A 23,096-nucleotide genomic window follows, 5' to 3' on the forward strand; every position below is an offset into this window, starting at 1 on the left:
GCCAAACCCATTCAATCAATGAGCAAAGAACTGTCTCTCCAACAAATGGTGCTAAGACAACTCAATTTCCACATATAAAGAATGAAGGTGGAACCCTACCTCACACCACACACAAAAATTAACTCAAAACAGATGAATGAACTAAGCTAAAAGCCATAAAACTCCTAGAAGAGAACACAGAGGTAAATCTTAGATTTAGTAATGGATTCTTAGACATGACTCCAAAACGAGCAACAAAAGAAACAACAGATATCGGGCTTCAACGAAATTACAAACTTTTAAAATGAACCAAAGACCTATGGGGAGGGATAAATTAGGAGTTTGGGATTAGCAGGGAAAAAAAAATAGACCTAAATGTAAGACCTAAAACTCTAAAACTCTTAGATGACAACATAGGGGAAAAGCTTCACAACATTAGATTTGACCATGATTTCTTGGCTATGACACCAAAACACACAGGCAACAAAAGTAAAAATAGATAAACTGGACTTTATAAAAATTTAAAACTTGTGCATCAACGGACAGAATCAACAGAGTGAAAAGGCAACCTATGGAGAAAATATCTGCAAAGCATGTATCTGATAAAGAGTTAATCCAAATAACCCAATTCAAAATGGGCAAAGGACTTGAATATACATTTCTCTAATGAAAATATACAAATGGCCAAACAAGCATATGAGAAGATGTTCAACATGCTAATCATTAGGAAAATGCAAAATCAAAATGAGATATCACTTCACACACATCAGGATGGCTACTATCCACAACAAAAACAAAAACAACACAAAACAAAAAATGACAAGTGTTGAGCTTCCCTGGTGGCGCAGTGGTTAAGAATCCTCCTGCCAATGCAGGGGACACGGGTTCGAGTGCTGGTCCAGGAAGATCCCACATGCCGCGGAGCAACTAAGCCCGTGCACCACAACTACTGAAGCCCACGTGCCTAGAGCCCATGCTCCGCAACAGGAGAGGCCACCACAGTGAGAGGCCTGCACACTGCAGTGAAGAGTAGCCCCTGCTCGCCACAACTGGAGAAGGCCCATGTGCAGCAATGAAGACCCAATGCAGTCAAAAATAAATAAATTAGATAAATAAGTTTATTAAAAAAATAAAAGTTAACTGTATTCTGTATTGTAAAAAAAAAAAAGAAAGAAAGAAAATGACAAGTGTTGATGAGGAGGTGGAGAAACTAGAACCCTTGTGCACTGTTGGTGGGAATGTAAAATGGTGCACCCACTATGGGAAACAGTATAATGGTTCCTTAAAAAATTAAAAATAGTATTATCCAATAATCTAGCAATTCCACTTCTGGGTAGATATGCAAAAGAACTGAAAGTTGGATCTCAAAGAAATATTGGGTTAGCCAAAAAGTTCGTTCGGGTTTTTCCATAAGATGTTAACATTTTGGTCAACCCAATATTTGTACACTCATGTTCAGTGGCATTATTCACAATAGCCAAAAGACAGAAACAACCCAAGTGCTCATCAAAAGATAAATAGAGAAAATGTGGCATATACAGAAAATGGAATATTATTCAGCCTTAAAGGAAGGAAAGGGCTTCCCTGGTGGCGCAGTGGTTAAGAATCCACCTGCCAACACAGGGGACATGGGTTCAAGCCCTGGTCCAAGAAGATCCCACATGTCGCGGAGCAACTAAGCCCGTGCGCCACAACTACTGAGTCTGCGCTCTAGAGCCTGTGTGTCACAACTACTGAATGCCGCGTGCCTAGAGCCCGTGCTCCACAACGAGAAGTCACAGTAATGAGAAGCCATGCGCCACAAAGAAGAGTAGCCCCCGCTTGCCGCAACTAAAGAAAGCCCCTGCACAGCAATGAGGACCCAATGCAGCCAAAAGCGCGGAGCAACGAGGACCCGACGCAGCAAAAAATAAATAAATTATTATTATTATTATTATTTTTTTAAATGGAAATCCTGACACATGCCACACGTGCCTTCAACAATCTTGAAGACAACATGTCTTGAGGGCATTATGCTAAGTGAAATAAGCCAGTCAGAAAATGACAAATTGTGTATATGACTCCACTTATATGAGGTATCTAGAGTAGTCAATACTCAGAAACTGAAGGCAGAATGATGGTTACCTGGAGCTGGAGTAAATGGGAAGTTGATGTTTAATGGATATAGAGTTTCAGTTTTAGAAGATGAAAAAGTTCTGGAGATTGGTTGCACAACAATGTGAATATACTTAACACTACTGAACTATACACATACAAATAATTAAATTGTAAATTTTGTTACAATTTACGATTTTGTATATTATATCACAATTAAAATTTTTTCTTAAATCAACTGTATTTCTATATATTGGCAACAAACAGTTGTGAATTTAAAATTTCTTAATAATTTACATTTATATTACATTTACATTACATGTTCAATAGCACCTAAAACGTATGATATAGGGAAAATGTGACAAATGACACAAAAGACTTGTTGAAAATTATAAAGCACAGTTGAAAGAAATTAAAGATCTAAAATAAATGGAGAAATACCTCATTTATGGATCAGAAGACTATATTGTTTTCAATTCTTCCTAAACTGATCTTCTGGATCAACAAAATCCCAACGAAAATAACAGCAGGCTTTTTTGTAGAAACTGACAAGCTCATTCTATAATTCTAAAATGCAAAGGACCCAGAATAGCCAAAACAGTTTTAAAAGAGAAGAACAAAGTTGTAGGACAAACGCTATTCGTTTCAAATCTTACTATGAATCTCCAGTAATAGCGACTGAACGGTACTGATGTAAAGATAAACAGATCAATGAAACAAAATAAAGAATCCAGAATAGACTGACACATATGGACAACTGAATTTTGACAAAGGTGCAAAGGCAATTCAGTGAATAAGTCTTTTCAACAGATGAGACAACAATTCGTTACCATATGCAAAAAAAGAACTGCCTTTGATACTGTGCACCATATAAAAAATTAATTCAAAATGGGTCATAAACCTAATTGTAAAATTTTTAAAAATTCTAAAAATAAAAAAGGAAATTATTGTGATACTGAGTTAGGATTTCTTGGATATGAAACCAAAAACACAATCCCTAAAAGAGCATATTGATAAAATTAAATTTCATTAAAACTTCTGCTCAGAAGAAAATATTTGCAAACATATATCTGATAAAAGACTTGCAACCCCAATATATAAAGAACTCTTAAAACTCAATTATAAGATAATAAACGACCCAACAACAACAAATAAATAGGCAAAAGATGTGAACAGACACTTCACCAAGAGGATATACAAATGGCAAGTAAGCTTATGGAACGATGTTAAACATAATTAGCCATAGGGAGATGCAAAATAAAAGCACAGTAAGATACCACTACAGACCTACTAGAAGGGCTAAAATTGACTGACCAAGTGTTGATGAGGATGTAGATGAACTCTCATAGTGCTAGTGCCAATGTAAAATTAAAATTTTTAAATTTAAAAAACAGTTGGGCAGTTTCTTAAGAAGTTAAACAATACACCTACCATATGATCCAACCATTCCACTTCTAAGTATTTACTTAAAAGAAAATAAAGTATACTCCATACAAAGACTGGTTCATGAATGCTCATCGCCGCTTTATTTGTAACCGCCAAAAACTGGTGATAAACCAAATGTTCACCGAGGGATGAATGGATAAACAAACTGATACATCCATACAACTGAACACTACTCAGTAACAAAAAGGAATGCACTACTGATTTATACAACAACATGAATAAATCTCAAAATAATTTATCTGAGTTGAAAAAAGCCAGACCAAAAAGCATATATTCTGTATAAGTCCATTTATATAAAACTTTAGAAAATTAAAACTAATATATAGCAACAGAAAGTAGATAAATGCTTGCCTGGGAAGGTGGAGGTGGATAGAGGATGTACAAATGGGCACAAGGAAACTTTTAGGGGTGATGGATATGTTCACTATCTTGATTGCAGTAATGATTTCACAAGTGTCAAAACACAAATCTGTACACTCTAAACATATATAGTTTTTATAATTATATTTCAATAAAGCTGTTTTTAAAAGAGAAGCAAATACAAAGCTACATATAAAAAAGTCAGGCATCTAGATAGGAAATTGACCAAACTTCACAAATATGATATGTTTTTGCAGGGTTAGAAACTCTTATTTGTTATAATTGATTACAGATATTAAGGACAAATTTCTCTTCCAATTTTCATATAACAATGCCCTTGCTATGCTACAACCTCTTTCCCCAGGGCACATCTCAGATTTCATAAACCACTTGTGAAGGTTCTATGAGACACTAAACTAGAAGGAGGGAGAGAGGGAAGGAAGGAAAGAGAAAGAAGGGGGAAAGGAGAGAGAAAACACCAGCAAGAAGGAGAATGAGGAATAAAAAGACGCTTCCATAGTGCAATAAAGCATGTTTATCACATCTGTATAGCTAACATCATCCTTGACAGTGGAAAAAATATATATATTCCTGTTACGCAGAGAAGGCTGTGCACTTTTACAATTACTACTGAACATTTTCCTGGATATAGTTCATATAGTACAGAAACAAGACATGAAATTACTGCCACTTGAAAAATTTGTGAATATTTATCCAGAAGACCCTAAAGAATATTTTTTAAAGATAAGGTAAAAATTACCAATGTCAGCAATAAAAAAAAATAGACTAAAGATCCTACAGTAATTAAAAAGAGCCTAAGAGGCTGTTAGGAACAACTTTATGCCAATTAATTTGAAATTTTAGATGAAATGGACAAATTCCTAGCAAAATACAACTTACTAAAATTGACAGAAAAAAATAGAAAATCAAACGGAAAATCTACATTGTTCTAGAACTACATTAGCCCAAAAAACTGAAGAACCATAAAGTTCTACAACTGTATTACCATCTTACACAAACTCTTCAGAGAATAAAAGAAAACAGAACTCTCCAATTTGTTTTATAAGGCCAACCAAAACTTATATAAAAGTAACAAGCTAATTTCATTGATAAGCATAATTACTGGTTTAAACTAGACTAATTTACTTCTCTAACATACATTTATTTTAGACTATTTTAGATTAAAGGACTATTTTAGATTAAAAGATACACAGGTGTAGTCCCTGTCTTCAAAGACTTAATCTAGTAAGAAAACCAGTGGGAAAGGATGCTCAGATATCATAAGAAGCAAGTTTTACAAAATCCTGCCTATACTAGGCCTAAGAACAATACAACAGCAGCAACAAGTCTGTGTTCTGATAAAGGCTTGAAAGTTGACTAGAGATCTGCATACTTCTTAATATGAAATATAAATGTTTCTGCTATGAAAGCACAATGCATTTACTTTTATAAATTGCGATAGATCAACTGCTCACAAATGCTTTCCATTTCTCCTTTTATCTGCTTATAATTTACTTAACAGAGTTTGGTTGTGCTAATGTCCCAGTACTATTTTATTACTAAAATGATCATACTGATTCCTAACAGTGTTAAGAATTGAAAGCTAATTAAAAAAAATTCCCCTAAAATGTCCCTAGGTCGTCTTTCACACTTTTTTTTTTTTTTTTTTTTGGCCGTGCCACCCGTGGGATGTGGGATCTTGGTTCCCTGACCAGGGATGGAACCCGTGCCCCGCTGCAGTGGAAGCGTGGCATCTTAACCACTGGACCGCCAGGGAAGTCCCCTCTTTCACCTTTTTACAAACAAAACATATCTAGTCCTTTTAGCCTTTTTATTGGGTAACAAGCTGCTCTCCAGTACTGTTTCCATTGTGCCTATATAATATATAATATTCTTGTCCTTATAAATCAAAATTAGTCTTTACAGGAGCCCCTCTAAAACGGTCTGCGGAAAATCAACTAAAAACACATCAAATGTCACCAGAATGGCATTGATCCTGAGAGGCCCTACATCAGAGATCTTAACTGGTATCTAAGTACTGGCTTTTTGGAGTCAATGAACATTCTGAAATACACAGTATGCTAAACTCAGTTGTGTTTTCTTTGCATAAAATCCTTAATTCTCTTCAGATGCTCAAAGGTAAATGATTCCAAAAGGATATGCATTCAATGATAATGCAAATAATTCTGACACAACATTTCAAGGTGTATGAACACACACAATTAGGGAGGGATAGAGCAAAGAAAGGACAATAAAACAAGAACTTATTTACTACACACAATTCCCTTTTCTAGATTGCAATGGTCTCTTAGAATAAATATGTGATTCCCTTCTATTATTCAGGTCAATACATCTCTTTGCCAAACAAGGTAGAAAAAAGTTTCAGCCGATTCCCTGTATGTGGGCAGTCTTGCTTGTGATTATTAGTAACATCTAAGAACTTGAAACCATGAATACACTAGAATCAAGCTATAAGGAAATTCCAACACATTAAAATGAAGTCAAGTTTTGGAGGACAAAGAATGTAGCACCTGGAAGCAATACTAGAAAGAAACTGCAAACAGGAAAGATGCATAATTTGGGGGTACTGGCCTATGACATGAACATATATGATTAAAGACATTCACTGCTTTCCCAGGCAACACACATTACAAAAAGCACCAGTGGCTGAACCCTGCTACCTACCCATGCTAGTCATCTAAGTAGAGCAAGCACCAAAACTCACTGTCAGAATTCACTGCAATTTATCAGTACTGACTAGACACACCCTAAGAGGTAAGGAAAGACTGGACAGGAATCTATTTGTGCCTAAATTAGCATCAAGACTCACAGGGAAAGCAATCAGGGAATAAACTGTCTCAGTTTCTTTGAATACACATTCCTCAAAAATTCCTGTTCTAAGCACATAAAATCAGCGACTTTAATTTTTAGGTTGGGGTCTAGTTCCTGTATAGATTAGTAAATGGGAGAGAACTGAATGTTTTTTATCAGACAAGGATCACCTATACATTCTGACCAATCATTCATGCTTAAAATAGAGAAATAATAACAATAACAGCTAATATTTATTGAGGACTTACTAGGTGCCAGGTTGTAGTAACCCTCACAATTCTCTGAGGTAAACACTATCATTAATTTGGAGAGGTTATATAACTTGCCCAAAGTTATACAGGTAATAAAAAGTGGGAACTGGGATTCCAAGCATGCTCACCTAATCACTATGCTTTAATGCTTCAACCTGCCAGGTTATTTTTTTATCCTATAAGCCAAAGAGAGCTAATGAAAATATTTAAGGACAGCAGTAATGATCATATTTACATGTTAGATTACACTAATCAATACTGTGGAGAGCAGCCTGATGATGAAGTAAGCAAGGGTCTCAAGAGATAGTCAAAATCTAGGTCAAAAATGCTAAGGAACTGAACCACAGGAACGCAGAAAGGATAAAAAACCTAAAATCTTTACCTGGTAAACTTAGCTAGACTTATTAATATATTGGATGAAGGGATGGGAAAGGATGGAGTCTATCTCTCAGGTTACTAGCATGGCCACTGGTCAGTAATTATGGTCTATCAATTCAAAGACAGGAGGAGCTGGCAGTTTCGTTTCCCTTAGTCGGCAGGAAGATAAGTCTACCTTTTATGTAATCAAAAACAAAACGAGAAAAACCAATTCTACAGAATTTCCCTCCTCCTACCAAAAACACTTTCCCACTTTCCAGAAATCTTATCTTTGAAATGAGGAACTCCTAATTTTTTTTCTCAAAAATAAGAAGTCACTTGGGCAGGAAGGGGCCCTCAACATCATTTAGCATTCTTTAAAAGCAAATTAAATCTGAAGCCGATTGCATATAATTTAATTTTCCTAAAATTTCTATTTTCTTTGGAAAAAGTCTCCTTGGCATTAGTTTCTATTCATTGTACCGTTTCTATATTTCCTGTCCTAAATAGAGCAAAAAAGAAAAAAGAAAAAAATATATCTTTGAGAAATGACACTCTATGCTTAGAGTTCCAACGTCAGACACCTAAGCGCCACTGACAGCCTGCTCTGCCGAATCCAGGCCAATTAAACCAGTGCTTCGGAAGCCATCTGACTCTCACGTGAAACTGTTAAGAGACTAGCCTGAATACGCTCCTCAGTTGGGCCCTGGGATAGGCAGCTTCCTCTGAAATCCTGCTCACCAACCGCTTCTGTGACCGCCTAGAGAACCATGAAGGAACAGGAAGGCGCTGCCCAGCCTCCACCGCCAACTTCCCGGTCCAGGGCCCAATGCCGGTTCTAAAGGTTCTCCACACATCTTCTAAGTAGGCTCAAGCCAGAAAGTGCACCATGAAAACAGTATCCACTGTCACGTGTATGGAGAGCTCTGAAAGAACCAAATTACTTATATTCACGGTCCCACGTCGGGCGTCTTTTGAAACAATAACCAAGTCGCCTAAATTTTTGTCTAGCGATGAGCAGCGCTAGGAAAGCCTAGCAGTGATGAATTCGGCTGGCTGACACGGAAAAGGACAGGCTTTCAGACAGCCAGAGCCCCTCGAGCCGAGGCGAAGGGTCAGTGTATCCTCATCCCCAAGGGACCCAGGCCCCAGCCCCGCATCAGGCGTCCCCGGACTCAGGCCGCGACGCCGCCCAACCTCCCCTGGCTTGGGGCTTCCGGCTGAGAAAAGCGTCCGAACTCCGAGCCCGCGCTCACCGAGCTGCCGCTCGCGGCCCGCGCGCCCGCGCGCTTCTCCAGCATGGCTCCCGCCTCGGGCTCCGACGCCGCCTTCTCCTCCCTCTCCAGTGGAGATTCCGCGTTCATGCCGCTGCCATGCCCGCGCCGGCTGGGGGGGTTACGGAACTACAGCTACGCCGCAAATGCGGCGGCGGGGCCCGCGCTCTCATGGGCTCCGCGGCCCAAAGCGGCCTGCGGGTCAGGCGGCGGCGCCAGTGGCAACGCCGAGAGCTGTGAGCGCTGCCGAGGCCGGAGCCGCAAAAGAAACGAGGCGAGGAGAGCAGCTAAAAGCGGGCACAAGCCACAGCCACTAACAGAACCAAACTCAGAGACCTGCCAACAGCGTCTCCAGCGGCCGAGGTAGCCCCGCTCCGCTTCCCCACAGGCCGACTAGGGGCAGGAGGCCCCGCCCCGGATCTCAGCTCCCGCCACAAGCTCTGCGCCTGCGCTCAAAGCCTCAGCAGTGCCCGCCCACCTCAGGCCCCGCCTCCACGTTTCCGGGGCCTCCTTGGCGTCAGGACTCCGCGGCACGCTGGAAATGCGTCATCTCCCAAGGACCCCAGGAGTAGTTTCTTCTTCCTGAGACAGAACCGGATCTGGCCAACTGAGGGTGTCAGGTGCTGGGGGTTTTGTTAGTGACTGCACTTCTGGTCTTGGTTTGGTGCCCCCAACAAGTATATGGATGGGCACGTTCTGACACGGATACAGAGCCCCGGGATCTGGAATCCCGAACTGGGGAAGTGCCGTATGCTATAACTACGATATACTGTTCCTCTTCAAAATCTATAAAGAAGCTGACAGAGAGCTTACCTGGGCTGTGGCATTCATGGGAAGGACAGTCTTAGGAAACATACAGGTCCCTGTTCCAATCCAGAACTACTTGATGGTACCAACACGGTGTATATGAACTGATTACTCAAAGCCTCAGATCATGTTTGGGTAAAGTGCTGATGTGCTAAAGTACAGAAATCAGCTAACACTAATTGTGGCTCTATAAATGTTATGATTACTGGCTGGAAAGGACCTTGTGAGATATTACATCCTACTTTGCAGATGCCAACCCAAGCTCCAAAAGTAAAGTGGCTTGGCTAGTTAAAGAGTTAATGTGACAGATAGGACCTGCTCCACGAATTTGGGGAACAAATATAGTGAGAATATTTTTTATTAGGTGTTTGAGCATTCGATGCCTCTTTGAAAGAAGACAAACACTGAAACTCTGAAGAACTTATGTCTTCCTCCTTATTAAAGAGACCCAGGTGGACTTAATTGAAGAATGGAGTAAGTCCAGTCATTTCACTATTGATTTGCATCTTGTATTATTGTTGTTGTTTCAAATGGGTCTTGTACAATCCTAAAGATTTTTGTTTGATTTGTTATAGTGTATCCATTGGCTTAGGTCCCTTCCAGGGCTTCAGTCCATAGCACTTGGTGTACTGAGTTATAGCTTCATTTACACTCACTGATCAGACATTGCTTCCCAAAGCATATTGATGTCCAAAATCAGTTTTTCCTGAAAGAACATAGAAATTCTTTTATTGAGCTCAGGTCATCTACCTAGACTGCCCCTTCCATCAGGGACTTTACTGCTACTTGTCCTCGACTGAAGGCTTTTTAGTCGGCACTAGGAAACTGACAGGATTTTAGAAGCCACCAGGCTTGAATTGTGAGTAGGAAATTCCCCCAACAATACCTCAGACCAGTTGTCCCCTATCCTGTTCTTAAATATAGCCAGAGAAGAGGATATGTTAAATAGGCCCAATCCATTTATGGATAGCTGTCATATTTTGGAATTATGTCCTTTTATTAAGCCAAAAACTGCCTGCCTATTTCAGCCATACTTTGATTCTGGTTCTGCCTTCTATATCTGTACAAAAATGTCTAATTCCATTTGTTTGAAATTCCAAGATGAACTTGTCATCTTTCTTGATTATCTTCTAAATACATACCAGTTTGTGAAAATCCCAATTAAAATGCATTGCCAAAAATGCAACACTGGAAGTAATATTTAATGATGGCACTGTGAGGTCTGGTCCCTTGATTTGCATAAAAGTAAATTATCATAAAAGTAAATTTTAGGAGATGAATTATTTATTGCATTATGTTGATAGTTATACCATAGGAATTAAATAGACCCTTATTCTTACCTTCTAATTAATTCTGCACTAATCAGTGTCAAAGACCTGGGATTCCACATAATTTAATTCAACATCCTAGGCTCTAGGAAAATAATGGCACTCACTGAAGGATACGTGTGTTATGGTATTTAGAAAATAGGATATCTGTATGCAGACCATGAAATTGGACCCTTGTCTTACACCAGACATCACTCAAAGTGGATGAAATTCTCAAACATAAGACCTGAAACTCTAAAACTACTGAAAGAAAACAGGGAAATAATCTGACTGGACAAATATTTTTTTGATATGACACCAAAAGCACAGGCCACAAAGCAAAATCAGACAAGTGAGATTGCATATAAAGCTTTTGTACAGCAAAGGAAATAATCAACAAAATGAAAAAGCAACCTACTGAATGGGAGAAAATATTTTCAAATTATATATCCAATAAGGGGTTAATATCTAAAATATATATGGAACTCATGCAACTTAATAGCAAATAGATAAATAAATAGCCTGATTAAAACATGGGCAAAAGACCTAAATAGACATTTCTCAAAAGAAGACATTCAAATGACCAACAGGTATATGAAAAGATGCTCAACTTCACTAATCATCAAGGAAATGCAAATCAAAACCACAATGAGATACCACCTCAAATCTGTTAGAATGGCTGTTATAAAAAAGACAAAAAATAACAAGTGTTGCAAGAATTTTGATAAAAGTGAACATGTGTACACTGCTGGTGGGAATGTAAATTGGTACAGTGTGGAAAACAGTATAGAGTTTCCCCCCAAAAGTAAAAAAACAAAATTACCATATGATCCAGCAGTCCCACTTCTGGGTATATATCCGGAAGAAATAAAATCAGAATCACAAAGAGATAACTGCACTCCCAGGTTTATTGCAGCATTATTCACAGTTGGTGAGACATGGAAACAACATAAATATTTATCTTCAGATGATTGTTTAAAGAAAATGTGATTATATATATGTATATGCAATATTATATCATTCATCATTTTAAACGATGTAAATATGGCCATTGTGACAACATGGATGAGCCTGGAGGACATTATGCTAAGTGAAATAAGCCAAACACAGAAAGACAAGTATTGCATGATGTCACTTACATGTGGAATCTAAAATAGCCAAACTCCTAGAAGCAGTGGAGTAGAATGGTGGTTTCCAGGGGTTTGAGGGAGAGAGAAATGGGAGATGTTTGTCAATGAGTATATAATTTCAGTTATGCAAAATAAGTTCTGAAGACCTAATGTACAGCAGTGTGACTGTCATTATCAGTACCGTATTGTATTCTTGAAATTTGCTAAGAGGGTTGATCCTAAGTGTTCTCATTACAAAAAGAAAAACGAAAGAAAATGGCAACTGTGAAGTGATAGATATGTTAATAGCTTGGTTGGAGTGACTATTTCATAATCTATATGAATATCAAAACATCAGTTGAACACCATAAATTTTTTCAACTTTTATTCATTATACCTCAATAAAGCTGGAGCAATAATTAATAAAAAAATTTAATAAACATTTTAATTCAGAAAAGGAAAAGCTGTTAAACTCATGGTATGGTTTATTACAGTGAAAGGATGCAGATTGAAATCAGAAAAGGTAAAGGGCACATAGGCCAGAGTCCAGGAGAAACCATGCAACAAGTTTCCAGTTGTATTCTCTGAGTGGAGGCTATGGACATCGTTTAATTACCGCAGCAATGATGTGTGACAATACGCATGAAACCCAGGAAGCTTACCTAAGCCTTGGTATCCAAGGTTTTTATTGGGGGTCAGTCACATAGCATGGAGCACCAAGTGACTGACCTTAGGTACTCAGTCCTCAGCCCCTCCAGAGATGATATTGATACCAAGTGGCCCAAAGACCCCATCATAAGTCACATTGTTAGCATAAGCTTCCTAGCATACCCCAAGGCCCCAGGTAAACAAAGCCATTATTATCAGGCTTATAGGAATATTCCAAGGGCTTAGAGGTTATCTACCAAAAGACAGTCACGGGCCAAAACTTTGTTTTTTGGGGTTTTTTTTCATCTTTATTGGAGTATAATTGCTTTACAAGGGTGTGTTAGTTTCTGCCTTATAACAAAGTGAATCAGCTATGCATATACATATATCCCCATATCTCTTCCCTCTTGCGTCTCACTCCCCCCACCCTCCCACCCCTCTAGGTGGTCACAAAGCACTGAGCTGAACTCCCTGTACTATGAGGCTACTTCCCACTAGCTATTGGTTTTACATTTGGTAGTGTATCTATGTCCATGCCACTCTCTCACTTTGTCTCAGCTTAACCTTCCCTCTCCCCGTGTCCTCAAGTCCATTCTCTAGTAGGTCTGTGTCTTTATTCCCGTCCTTCCCCTAGGTTCTTCATGACCTTTTTTTTTTTTTTTTAGATTCCATACAAATCTGTTAGCATACAATATTTGTTTTTCTCTTTCTGACTTACTTCACTCTGTATGACAAACTCTAGGTCCATCCACATCATTACAAATAACTCAATTTCGTTTCTTTTTATGGCTGAGTAAATATATGTATATATGTGCCACATCTTCTTTATCCGTTCATCTGTCGATGGACACTTAGGTTGCTTCCATGTCCTGGCTATTGTAAATAGAGCTGCAATGAACATTGTGGTACATGACTCTTTTTGAATTATGGTTTTCTCAGGGTATATGCCCAGTAGTGGGATTGGTGGGTCGTATGGTAGTTCTATTTTTAGGTTTTTAAGGAACCTCCATACTGTCCTGCACAGTGGCTATATCAATGTACATTCCCACCAACAGTGCAAGAGGGTTCCCTTTTCTCCACACCCTCTCCAGCATTTTTGATGATGGCCATTCTGACTGGTGTGAGATGATATCTCATTGTAGTTTTGATTTGCATTTCTCTAATGATTATTGATGTTGAGCATTCTTTCATGTGTTTGTTGGCAATCTGTATATCTTCTTTGGAGGAATGTCTATTTAGGTCTTCTGCCCATTTTTGGATTGGGTTGTTTGTTTTTTTGATATTGAGCTGCATGAGCTGCTTGTAAATTTGGGAAATTAATCATTTGTCAGTTGCTTCATTTGCAAATATTTTCTCCCATTCTGAGGGTTATCTTTTTGTCTTCTTTATTGTTTCCTTTGGTGTGCAAAGCTTTTAAGTTTCATTAGGTCCCATTTGTTTATTTTTGTTTTTATTTCCATTTCTCTAGGAGGTGGGGCAAAAAGGATCTTGCTGTGATTTATGTCATAGAGTGTTCTGCCTCTGTTTTTCTCTAAGAATTTTATACTGTCTGGCCTTACATTTAGGTCTTTAATCCATTTTGAGGTTCTTTTTGTGTATGGTGTTAGGGAGTATTCTTATTTCATTCTTTTACATGTAGCTGTCCAGTTTTCCCAGCACCACGTATTGAAGAGGCTGTCTTTTGTCCACTGTATATTCTTGCCTCCTTTATCAATGATAAGGTGACCATATGTGCATGGGTTTATCTCTGGGCTTTCATTCCTGTTCCATTGATCTATATTTCTGTTTTTGTGCCACTACCATACTGTCTTGATTACTGTAGCTTTGTAGTGTAGTTGGAAGTCAGGGAGCCTGATTCCTCCAGCTCCGTTTTTCCTTCTCAAGATTGCTTTGGCTATTCGGGGTCTTTTATGTTTCCATAAAAATTATGAAATTTTTTGTTCTAATTCTGTGAAATACGCCAGTGGTAGTTTGATAGGTATTGCATTGAATCTGCAGATTGCATTGGGTAGTATAGTCATTTTCACAATGTTGATTCTTCCAATCCAAGAACATGGTATATCTCCATCTATTTGTATCATCTTTAATTTCTTTCATCAATGTCTTATAGTTTTCTGCATACAAGTCTTTTGTCTCCTTACGTAGGTTTATTCCTAGGTATTGTATTCTTTTTGTTGCAAAGGTAAATGGGAGTCTTTCCTTAATTTCACTTTCAGATTTTTCATCATTACTGTATAGCAATGCTAGAGATTTCTGTGCATTAATTTTGTATTCTGCTACTTTACCAAATTCATTGATTAGCTCTAGTAGTTTTCTGGTAGCATCTTTAGGATTCTCTATGTATAGAATCTTGTCATCTGCAAACAGTGACAGTTTTACTTCTTCTTTTCCAATTTGGATTCCTTTTATTTCTTTTTCATCTCTGATTGCTGTGGCTAAAACTTCCAAAACAATGTTGAATAATAGTGGTGAGAGTGGGCAACCTTGTCTTGTTCCTGATCTTAGTGGAAATGGTTTCAGTTTTTCACCACTGAGGACGATGTTGACTGTGGGTTTGTCATATACGGCCTTTATTATGTTGAGTGAGGTTCCCTCTATGCCTACTGTCTGGAGGGTTTTTAACATAAATGCATGTTGAATTTTGTCGAAAGCTTTTTCTACATCTATTGAGATGATCATATGGTTTTTCTCCTTCAATTTATTAACAGGGTGTATCACATTGATTGATTTGCATATATTGAAGAATCCTTGCATTCCTGGGATACACCCCACGTGATCATGGTGTATGATCCTTTTAATGTGCTGCTGGATTCTGATTGCTAGTATTTTGTTGACGATATTTGCATCTATGTTCATCAGTGATACGGGCCTATAGTTTTCTTTTTTTGTGAAATCTTTGTCTGGATTTGGTATCAGGGTGATGGTGGCCTCATAGAATAAGTTTAGGAGTGTTCCTCCCTCTGCTATATTTTGGAAGAGTTTGAGAAGGATAGGTGTTAGCTGTTCTCTAAATGTTTGATAGAATTCGCCTGTGAAGCCATTTGGTCCTGGGCTTTTCTTTGTAGGAAGATTTTTAATCACAGTTTCAATTTCAGTGCTTGTGATTGGTCTGTTCATATTTTCTATTTCTTCTTGGTTGAGTCACTGGAGGTTGTGCTTTTCTAAGAATTTGCCCATTTCTTCCAGATTGTCAATTTTATTGGCATAGAGTTGCTTGTAGTAATCTCTCATGATCCTTTATATTTCTGCAGTGTCAGTTGTTACTTCTCCTTTTTCATTTCTAATTCTATTGATTTGAGTCTTCTCCCTTTTTTTCTTGATGAGTCTGGTTAATGTTTTATCAATTTTGTTTATCTTCTCAAAGAACCAGCTTTTAGTTTTATTGATCTTTGCTATCGTTTCCTTAATATCTTTTTCATTTATTTCTGATCTGATCTTTATGATTTCTTTCCTTCTGCTAACTTTGGGGGTTTTTTGTTCTGCTTTCTCTAATTGCTTTAGGTGTAAGGTTAGGTAGTTCATTTGAGATGTTTCTTGTTTCTTAAGGTAGGATTGTATTGCTATAAACTTCCCTCTTAGAACTGCTTTTGCTGCATCCCATAGGTTTGGGGTCATCGTGTTTTCATTGTCATTTGTTTCTAGGTATTTCTTGATTTCCTCTTTGATTTCTTCGGTGATCTCTTGGTTATTAAGTAATGTATTCTTTAGCCTCCATGTGTTTGTATTTTTTACAGATTTTTTCCTGTAATTGATATCTAGTCTCATAGCGTTGTGGTCAGAAAAGATACTTGATATGATTTCAATTTTCTTAAATTTACCAAGGCTTGATTTGTGACCCAAGATATGATCTATCCTGGAGAATGTTGCATGAGCACTTGAGAAGAATGTGTACTCTCTTGTTTTTGGATGCAGTGTCCTGTAAATATCAATTAAGTCCATCCTGTTTAATGTATCATTTAAAGCTTGTGTTTCCTTATTTATTTTCATTTTGGATGATCTGTCCATTGGTGAAAGTGGGGTGTTAAAGTCCCCTCCTATGATTGTGTTACTGTCGATTTCCCCTTTTATGGGTGTTAGTATTTGCCTTATGTATTGAGGTGATCCTTTGTTGGGTGCATAAATATTTACAATTGTTATATCTTTTTCTTGGATTGATCCCTTAATCATTGTGTAGTGTCCTTCTTTGTTTCTTGTAATACTCTTTGTTTTAAAGTCTATTTTGTCTGATATGAGAATTGCTACTCCAGCTTTCTTTTGATTCCCATTTGCATGGAATATCTTTTTACATCCCCTCACTTTTAGTCTGTATGTGTCCCTAGGTCTGAAGTGGGTCTCCTGTGGACAGCATATATACAGGTATTATTTTTGTACCCATTCAGCCAGTCTGCGTCTTTTGGTTGGAGCATTTAATCCATTTACATTTAAGGTAATTATCAATATGTATGTTCCTATTGCCATTTTCTTAATTGTTTTGTGTTTGTTATTGTAGGTCTTTTCCTTCTCTTGTGTTTCCTGGCTAGAGCAGTTTCTTTAGCATTTGTTGTTAAGTTGGTTTGGTGGTGCTGAATTCTCTTAGCTTTTGCTTGTCTGTAAAGGTTTTAATTTCTTTGTCAAATCTGAATGAGATCCTTGCTGGGTAGAGGAATCTTCATTGTAGGCTTTTCTCCTTCATCACTTTAAATATGTCCTGCCATTCCCTTCTGGCTTGCAGAGTTTCTGCTGAAAGATCAGCTGTTAACCTTATGGGGATTCCCTGGTGTGTTATTTGGTTTTTTTCCCTTGCTGCTTTTAATATTTTTTCTTTGTACTTAATTTTTGATAGTTTGATTAATATGTATCTTGGCATGTTTCTCCTTGGATTTATCCTGTATGGGACTCTCTGTGCTTCCTGGACTTGATTAACTATTTCCTTTCCCATATTAGGCAAGTTTTCAACTATAATCTCTTCAAATATTTTCTCAGTCCCTTTCTTTTTCTCTTCTTCTTCTGGGACCCCTATAATGCGAATGTTGGTGTGTTTAATGTTGTCCCAGAGGTCTCTGAGACTGTCCTCAATTCTTTTCATTCTTTTTTCTTTATTCTGCTCTGAGGTAGTTATTTCCACTATTTTATCTTCCAGATCACTTACCCGTTCTTCTGCCTCAGTTATTCTGCTATTGATCCCTTCTAGAGAATTTTAAATTTCATTTATTGTGTTGTTCATCACTGTTTGTTTGCTCTTTCATTCTCCTAGGTCCTTGTTAAACGTTTCTTGTATTTTCTCCATTCTATTTCCAAGATTTTGGATCATCTTTACTATCATCATTCTGAATTATTTTTCAGATGGACTGCCTATTCTCTCTTCATTTGTTAGGTCTGGTGGGTTTTTGCCTTGCTCCTTCATCTGCTGTGTGTTTCTCTGTCATCTCATTTTGCTTAACTTACTGTGTTTGGGGGTCTCCTTTTCACAGGCTGCAGGTTCGTAGTTCCCATTGTTTTTGGTGTCTGTCCCCAGTCGCTAAGGTTGGTTCAGTGGGTTATGTAGGCTTCCTGGTGGAGTGGACTAGTGCCTGTGTTCTGGTGGATGAGGCTGGATCTTGTCTTTCCAGTGGACAGGTCCACGTCTTGTGGTGGGTTTTGGGGTGTCTGTGGCCTTATTATGATTTCAGGCAGCCTCTCTGCTAATGGATCGGGTTGTGTTCCTGTCTTGCTAGTTGTTTGTCATAGGGTGTCCAGTACTGTAGCTTTCTGGTCATTGAATGGAGCTGGGTCTTGGCGTTGAGATGGAGATCTCTGGAAGATTTTTGCCATTTGATATTATGTGGAGCTGGGAGGTCTGTTGTGGACCAGTGTCTTGAACTTGGCTCTCCCACCTGAGAGGCACAGCCCTGATGCCTGGCTGGAGTACCAAGAGTGTGTCATCCACATGGTCACAATAAAAGGAAGGAAAGAAAGAAAGAAAGAAAGAAAGAGAGAGAGAGAAAGAAAGAAGGAAAGAAGATAAAATAAAATAAAGTAAAAATAAAATGAAACAAAGTTATTAAAATAAAAAATAATTATTAAAAGAAAAATTTTAAGTAATTAAAAAAAAAAGAAAGAAGAGAGCCACCAAACCAAAAAACAAATCCACCAATGATAACAAGTGCTAAAAATTATACTAAAAAAATAAAAAATAAAATGTATAGACAGAACCCTAGGACAAATGGTAAAAGCAAATCTATACAGACAAAATAACACAGAAACATACACATACACACTCACAAACAGAGAAAAAGGGAAACGATATGTATATATCATTGCTCCCAAAGTCCACCTCCTCAATTTGGGATGATTCGTTGTCTATTCAGGTATTCCACAGATGCAGGGTACATCAAGTTGTCTGTGGAGATTTAATCTGCTGCTCCTGAGGCTGCTGGGAGAAATTTCCCTTTCTCTTGCACAGCTCCTGGGGTTCAGCTTTGGATTTGGCCCTGCCTCTGCATGTAGGTTGCCAGAGGGCATCTGTTCTTTGCTCAGACAGGACGAGGTTAAAGGAGCAGCTGATTCGGGGACTCTGGCTCACTCTGGCTGGGGGGAGTGAGGGGTACAGAGTTCAGGGTGAGCCTGCGGCGGCAGAGGCTGACATGACGTTTCACCAGCCCGAGGCATGCCTTGTGTTCTCCCGGGGAAGTTGTCCCTGGATCACGGGACCCTGGCAGTGGTGGGCTGCACAGGCTCCTGGGAGGGGATGTGTGGATAGTGACCTGTGCTTGCACACAGGCTCCTTGGTGGCTGCAACCACAGACTTAACGTTTCATACCTGTCTCTGAAGTCCGCCCTGGTAGCCGCGGCTTGCGCCAGTTTCTGGAGCTCATTTAGGCGGTGCTCTGAGTCCCCTCTCCTTGTGCACCAGGAAACAGAGGCAAGAAAAAGTCTCTTGCCTCATCGGCAGCTCCAGACCTTTCCCCGGACTCCCTCCCGGCTAGCTGTGGCACACTAGCCCCCTTCAGGCCATGTTCATGCACCCAACCCCAGTTCTCTCCCTGGGATCTGACCTCTGAAACCGGAGCCTAACTCCCAGCCCCCACCTGCCCCAGTGGGTGAGCAGACAAGCCTCTCGGGCTGGTGAGTGCTGGTCGGCACTGATCCTCTGTGCAGGAATCTCTCTGCTTTGCCCTCCGCACCCCTGTTGCTGCGTTCTCCTCCATGGCTCCGAAACTTCCCCCCTCCGCCACCCACAGTCTCTGCCCGAAGGTGCTTCCTAGTGTGTGGAAACCTTTCCTCCTTCACGGCTCCCTCCCACTGGTGCAGGTACCATCCCTATTCTTTTGTCCTTGTTTTCTCTTTTTTCTTTTGCCCTACCCAGGTATGTGGGGAGCTTCTTGCCTTTTGAGAGGTCTGAGTTCTTCTGCCAGTTCAGTAGGTGTTTTGTAGGGGTTGTTCCACATGTAGATGTATTTCTGATGTATTTTTGGGGAAGAAGGTTATCTCCACGTCTTACTCTTCTGCCATCTTGAAGCTCCTCCAGGCCAAACCTTTGTTTGGAATATGTAGGCTTTGGGTGAGCCAGGCCTGCTGAGTTAGTCCTTCACTGCACAGAATCTAATAAAATAAACAACTTAAATGTGATTTTTCCAAACCAAAATGTTTTATAATGTGTGCTAGAACCAAGACTCTTGCTACTCAATTTGTGACTTCTAGAAGTAAATTGTCAGGTTAATAAGGATACCCCCATCACAATTTGTAACTCAAAGAATTAGGAATGGGAGAAGAGAGACAGGCAGAAGTAGGTGAAGACTTATGCATGCTATCAAAGAGCGGACAGTCTAATAGGAGAGACGTGATAATAACACTGGCTACCATTTAGTGAGTGATTGGTGATAAGTGATTTATATATTACCTTTCATCTTCATCTTAACTTTATAAGGTAGGCATTTTAATCTTCATTTACATATGGAGAAAACCAAGTGAGGTATATTTAGAAATTTACCTTTGCTTTGCTGCCAGTAAATGTTTAAACAAGATACAAGTCTTGGTAGTCTACTGCTGGTGGGAATTTAGGCTGGTAAGGCCTTTCTGGAAAGAAATCAGGTAATTCTTATTGATGTTAATATGCATTGCTCAGCAACCAAACAAACCATAATTATGTATCTCAGAGAAATTCTCACATCAACACATAAAAGGATAGTGGCAAGAATTTTTATTGTACCATTATTTGTGGGACGAGGGTGTTGGAGACAATCTAGGCCTCCATGGATGGATAAATTTAATGTGACAGATGCATAGGATAGAACACTATGCAACAGTGAAAAGTAAGAGACTATATGCATACAAAAATTTTTGAGAGACTCTTCTATATTAAAAAGAAACTAAAGGTACCTAATAACCAAATATAAGCAACCTTTATTGGATCCTTAGTTAAAAAATAATAAATAAAGGCAGCAATAAAATATATTTTGGGGAGAAAATATGTAACATAGAGGGCAGTGAAAAGGTTAGTATCTGTATTTTACTAAGAGTTCTATATATCAATTTTAAAAAGACACATAATCTTCTCTTCCCCCCAAATGAGCAAAGAATCATGAACAGCGCAATTTCAAAATAAGAAATACAAACTGTTAAAAAACATAAAAAGATATATTCACTCTGATTAGTAACCAAAGAAATGTAAATTAGAATAATGAAACATCACTTTCCATTTTAAGAAGAGCAAAGATTAAACAGAATAATAATAATATTCAAAGTTGGTGAAGGTGTAAATACTGGTGAAGTGTAAATTAGTTCAACTTTTTGGAGGTAATGAATTAGACAATATGAGCAAATTTTTACATAAATATTCCTTTGACCTACCTAGTCTACAAGTTTAACAATTTGTAGAATCTGCGCAAAGGCAATAATTAAACAAATGGATAAAAAATCTTTTGGTAGCTTTGTAGGCAAGAACAGAAGGAAGAGAACCAGGTACAGGGCTACTTCAATAGTCCAGGTAAGATATGGTGGTGACTTGAATAGGGTGATGGCAATGGGGATGGAGAGAAAAGGACGGATTGGAAACAGGACCAAAAGGCCTTGCTTATGGACTGGATGTGGGAGCAGTTAATAAAGTGCACTTAAAACAGTCAGATTGCTGAGCTCTCTATGTAGAAGTGGAACATCTAGAATGGTGAAATTTTCACTGAGGCTAAAGTCTGTGAACTGTTTACTAAAAACACTGGGCTTCTGGTAGATTCATGGGGCTTGAAAGAGAAATTGTTGAAGTTCTGTGAGTGAAGTGCCATGGCAGACATTAAGAAAACAAAAAGTAAAAGGGACTGTACTTGGAAGTGCAGGAGTGAAACATACTAGGATTCCACCACCACTGTAAGCCTTACTTACTTTGATATCCCAGCATTCCTTCCCACTCCCCATTACCTTCCCCTTAACAAACACATAAATATAAACCTGTCCAAAAGAACTTCTTCAACCGCATACACAGACCTGCAGTATTCCTTCTAGGCAGCTCCTAGAAGAGCTATTCAAAGACAAGGATCCTGGTAAAACACCAGTGCTAAAGAAATTTGTCATACCTACCACATCTCTTCTAAGAAGAATTATAGAATCAGCCATCCAAGTTACACAAAGAAATCCTGCTTTGGTTTTTTTTTTTTTAGAGGTGCAAAGGATTATTATTAAATATAGATCTATTCTCATACAGAATTAACATTCCTCGAACTTCAAACATTGGTTGGTTTGCAAGTAGCAGTAACATTTTATTTTTTTGTGGCTTAATAGCTCTTTTTCTATTTGAATTTTATTTTATTTTTTTATACTGCAGGTCCTTAGTTATCTATTTTATACATATTAGTGTATGTATGTCAATCCCAATCTCCCAATTCATCCCACCAACCCCCCCCCCACCGCTTCCCCTCCTTGGTGTCCATACATTTGTTCTCTACATCTGTGTCTCTATTTCTGCCTTGCAAACTGGTTCATCTGTACCATTTTTCTAGATTCCACATATATTCCTTAATATATGATATTTGTTTTTCTCCTTCTGACTTGCTTCACTCTGTATGACAGTCTCTAAGTCCATCCATGTCTCTACAAATGATCCAATTTCCTTCCCTTTTATGGCTGAGTAATATTCCACTGTATATATGTACCACATCTTCTTTATCCATTTGTCTGTCAGTGGACATTTAGGTTGAGTCCATGACCTGCCTATTGTAAATAGTGCTGCAATGAACATTGGGGTGCATGTGTCTTTTTGAATTATGGTTTTTTCTGGGTATATGCCCAGTAGTGGGATTGCTGGGTCATATGGTAATTCTTAGTTTTTTAAGGAACTTCCATACTGTTCTCCATAGTGGCTGTATCAATTTACATTCTCACCAACAGTGCAAAAGAGTTCCCTTTTCTCCACACCCTCTCCAGAATTTGTTGTTTGTAGAATTTCTGATGATGCCCATTCTAACTGGTGTGAGATGATACCTCATTGTAGTTTTGATTTGCATTTCTCTAATAATTAGTGTTGTTGAGCAGCTTTTCATGTGCCTCTTGGCCATCTGTATGTCTTCTTTGGAGAAATGTCTATTTAGGTGTTCTGCCCATTTTTGGATTAGGTTGTTGATTTTTGTGATATTGAGCTGCATGAATTGCTTGTATATTGTGGAGATTAATCCTTTGTCTGTTGAT

The 23,096-nt window shown here is 38.6% G+C and overlaps 1 protein-coding gene across 2 annotated transcripts in view; it reads right to left on the reverse strand.

The window, feature by feature from the left end:
- The window catches only part of MFSD14B (major facilitator superfamily domain containing 14B), a 167,223-nt gene that overhangs the window by 73,189 nt on the left and 70,938 nt on the right, over positions 1 to 23,096 (reverse strand). Inside the window, exon 1 of one of the 2 annotated variants that reach the window (XM_068553215.1) lies at positions 8,576 to 9,005. The exons of the other annotated variant lie outside the window; for it this stretch is intronic. Coding sequence (XP_068409316.1) covers positions 8,576 to 8,683 — 108 coding nt within the window. The 5' untranslated portion in view covers positions 8,684 to 9,005. Of the gene's footprint in view, positions 1 to 8,575; positions 9,006 to 23,096 lie in introns of those variants that run through there. 2 annotated transcript variants of the gene reach the window in all.

Source organism: Eschrichtius robustus, chromosome 10, assembly GCF_028021215.1.
Source record: "Eschrichtius robustus isolate mEscRob2 chromosome 10, mEscRob2.pri, whole genome shotgun sequence".
Taxonomy (NCBI): Eukaryota; Metazoa; Chordata; class Mammalia; order Artiodactyla; family Eschrichtiidae; genus Eschrichtius; species Eschrichtius robustus.